Source organism: Cebus imitator, unplaced genomic scaffold, assembly GCF_001604975.1.
Source record: "Cebus imitator isolate Cc_AM_T3 unplaced genomic scaffold, Cebus_imitator-1.0 Scaffold59, whole genome shotgun sequence".
Classification (NCBI taxonomy): Eukaryota; Metazoa; Chordata; class Mammalia; order Primates; family Cebidae; genus Cebus; species Cebus imitator.
In genome coordinates this window covers 2,598,223-2,600,670 of record NW_016107374.1, presented here as the reverse complement: position 1 = coordinate 2,600,670, position 2,448 = coordinate 2,598,223, and the positions used below count along the sequence as shown (strand labels likewise).

Sequence of the window (2,448 nt, the reverse complement as noted above, 5' to 3'; positions counted from 1 at the left end):
TTTTTTTGTAGAAAGTGATTTATTTAAAGAGAGAGAAACAGGAGAAGGAGAGAGAAAGAAACAGCTAACTCACACTGAGTGAGAGAATCCAGAAAGATGGAATCCAGGAGAGGAAAGCAGCTTCCACACTGAGTGGAAGGGAATAGAGAGAGATGGAGTTTAGGAGGGGACGGCAGGCTTCCATGAGAGAGTGAGGTAGGGGACCCCAGAGGGAAAATCCAGGAGAGAGAAAGATGGCTTCCACGAAGGGGGTGTTAGTGGAAGGGGATGAAAACTGTTAAAACCAGTGTTGGGGACCACATCAGTGTTGGAGACCCTCATCAGCTTTGGGGATCCTCATTAGTGTTGGGGACTGCATCAGCGTTGGGGACCCTCATCAGTGTTGGGGAACCTCATCAGTGTTGGGGACTCTCATCAGTGTTGGGGACTGCATCAGCATTGGGGACCGCATCAGTGTTGGGGAACCTCATCAGTGTTGGGGATCCTCATCAGTGTTGGGGACTCTCATCAGTGTTGGGGATCCTCATCAGTGTTGGGGATCCTCATTAGTATTGGGGACCCTCATTAGTGTTGGGGATCTGCATTGGCATTGGGAACCACATCAGCATTGGGGACCCTCATCAGTGTTGAGGACCCTCATCAGGGTTGGGGACCCTCATCGGCGTTGGGGACCCTCATCGGTGTTGGGGACCCTCATGGGCGTTGGGAACCCGCATCGGTGTTGGGAACCCTCATTAGCATTGGGTGTCTCTCTTTGTTGCCACAAGTCCTGGTTTCTACTCTGGATGAGGCTTGGCTTGTGCCGAGTTCTGTGGGAGTGGAGTGATGGGGGACAGGGGTGACCGGCAGGTTGAGAGCCCTTACTGCTGACCCTGGCCTCAAATGGGAGAGGTGCACTAGTGCCCCTGGGAGTGGGCCATGCCCCAGTCCACTGCCTGCCCCAGAGCCCCCGCCTGGAGCACCTGCTGGGTTGAGACATGGGCCTCTCGTGAACCTCCTGGGGGCCTACCGTGGGCCTCATCGCTTCAGCGGACCTGGGAATTGTCAGTTCATCCAGCAATGCCTCCAGGAAGCCAGCCTCAGGAAGGAGCTTCCACGGGGAGTTGGGGGACTGGTAATTAGAATAAATAAAAGCTAATTGTGCTTCCTGGGTACCAGGCACCACTGAAATTCATGGAGTCCTACAGCAGCACTTGAGGTTGGTCATTGTTCTTAACCCCTTTTTACCTACCAGGGACCCAGACCAGACAGGGAGCCCACCTGTGTCACCTGGTGGGGAGGGGCTGGGCCTGGTGTTGAAGCCAGGAGAGGGTTCAGGCCCAGGAAGTGCGGAGCAAGCTGCTGGCCAAGCTGGGTGTCACGTGAGTCCTGCTCCTCCCCTCATTCCAGGACCCTCCTTTGGGGAAGTGAGCACTCCCGAGAGCAACCTCCGTGTTGGGGCGGCCTCAGCTGGGCTTCTGGTTTCTGTGTTTGGCATTTGATTTCTGTTGTTGTGGAAACGGGGTGACAAGTGTACCTCATGTTGTAGTCAGCGCGCGGGAGGTGCAGCTGGGGTGGCGCGTGCCCACGGTGGTACCACCTCTGGCTGGGGGTCAGGCGGAGACCCAGCTCCATGCCAGCTTGCAGACCCCCGGTCACCTCTCCTGTCTCGGGGACCAGAGAGGAAAGGCGATGGGAGGCCAACATCTGTTGTTCAGTTTTTCTCTGAGCCACATGGGTCTTCAGGCACTCCAGGGGCCTGGGCGTGCTCTTCCTTCCTTCTTTGTGCGTGGGGGTTTCTCTGGGGAGCAGTCACCCTGGCCCATCAGGCCGTTGGGAATCAAGACAGAAATAATGGTCTGTGGTCAGCAAGGCGTTATCTCTGGAAACACCCCGGTCCTCCTGTGGCCTGACCTTCTTGTGGCCTTCCTCAAAGCCTCCCCAAAGAGGCTTTCTCTTGAAGTGCAAGTCATGGTGGCACCCCTGCAAGGTCCCTATATGAACAGGGTGTGCATCCTGCCTGCTCTCCGACGCCCGCCAGCCGTGCTGGTCTGCAGAGCCACCGCCAGCCACCGCCAGACACAGCCTCCTCGCCAGTGAGTTTTGTTTGCTTTCTTACTGTTTTCAGCAGGAGCTAAGCCCAGGCCAGCCCCTCTTTTCTGCTTTATGACAGAATTTTGTTTTGCAAGAATGGACCCTGGGTGGCTGCTTGACTTTTCCCAGGAAGGCGATGGGGACTTTGGTGTTGGGAGGATGGGGGCGGGGGTCCAGCTTGTCTCACCGCAGCGCCAGATGGATGAGGGTCTGACTTGTGGACTGAGGTCTCCAGCCCTCCGCTGGGACGCGTAGATCTTTAGGCCCAGAAGAATGTGATTTGGAACATTCTCAGGAACATGTCGTAATTAAGATTTTCTTTTTCATGGGGGTACATGATACTATGGGTCTCTCTCTCTTTTTTTTTTTTTTTTT

At 55.5% G+C, this 2,448-nt stretch overlaps 1 protein-coding gene across 2 annotated transcripts in view; it reads left to right on the top strand.

Moving 5' to 3' along the window:
- Window positions 1-2,448, top strand: part of PARVB (parvin beta) — a 144,786-nt gene that overhangs the window by 43,090 nt on the left and 99,248 nt on the right. Inside the window, exon 1 of one of the 2 annotated variants that reach the window (XM_017529511.2) lies at window positions 1,937-2,075. The exons of the other annotated variant lie outside the window; for it this stretch is intronic. Within the exon in view, the coding sequence (XP_017385000.1) occupies window position 2,075 (1 nt within the window). The 5' untranslated portion in view covers window positions 1,937-2,074. Of the gene's footprint in view, window positions 1-1,936; window positions 2,076-2,448 lie in introns of those variants that run through there. 2 annotated transcript variants of the gene reach the window in all.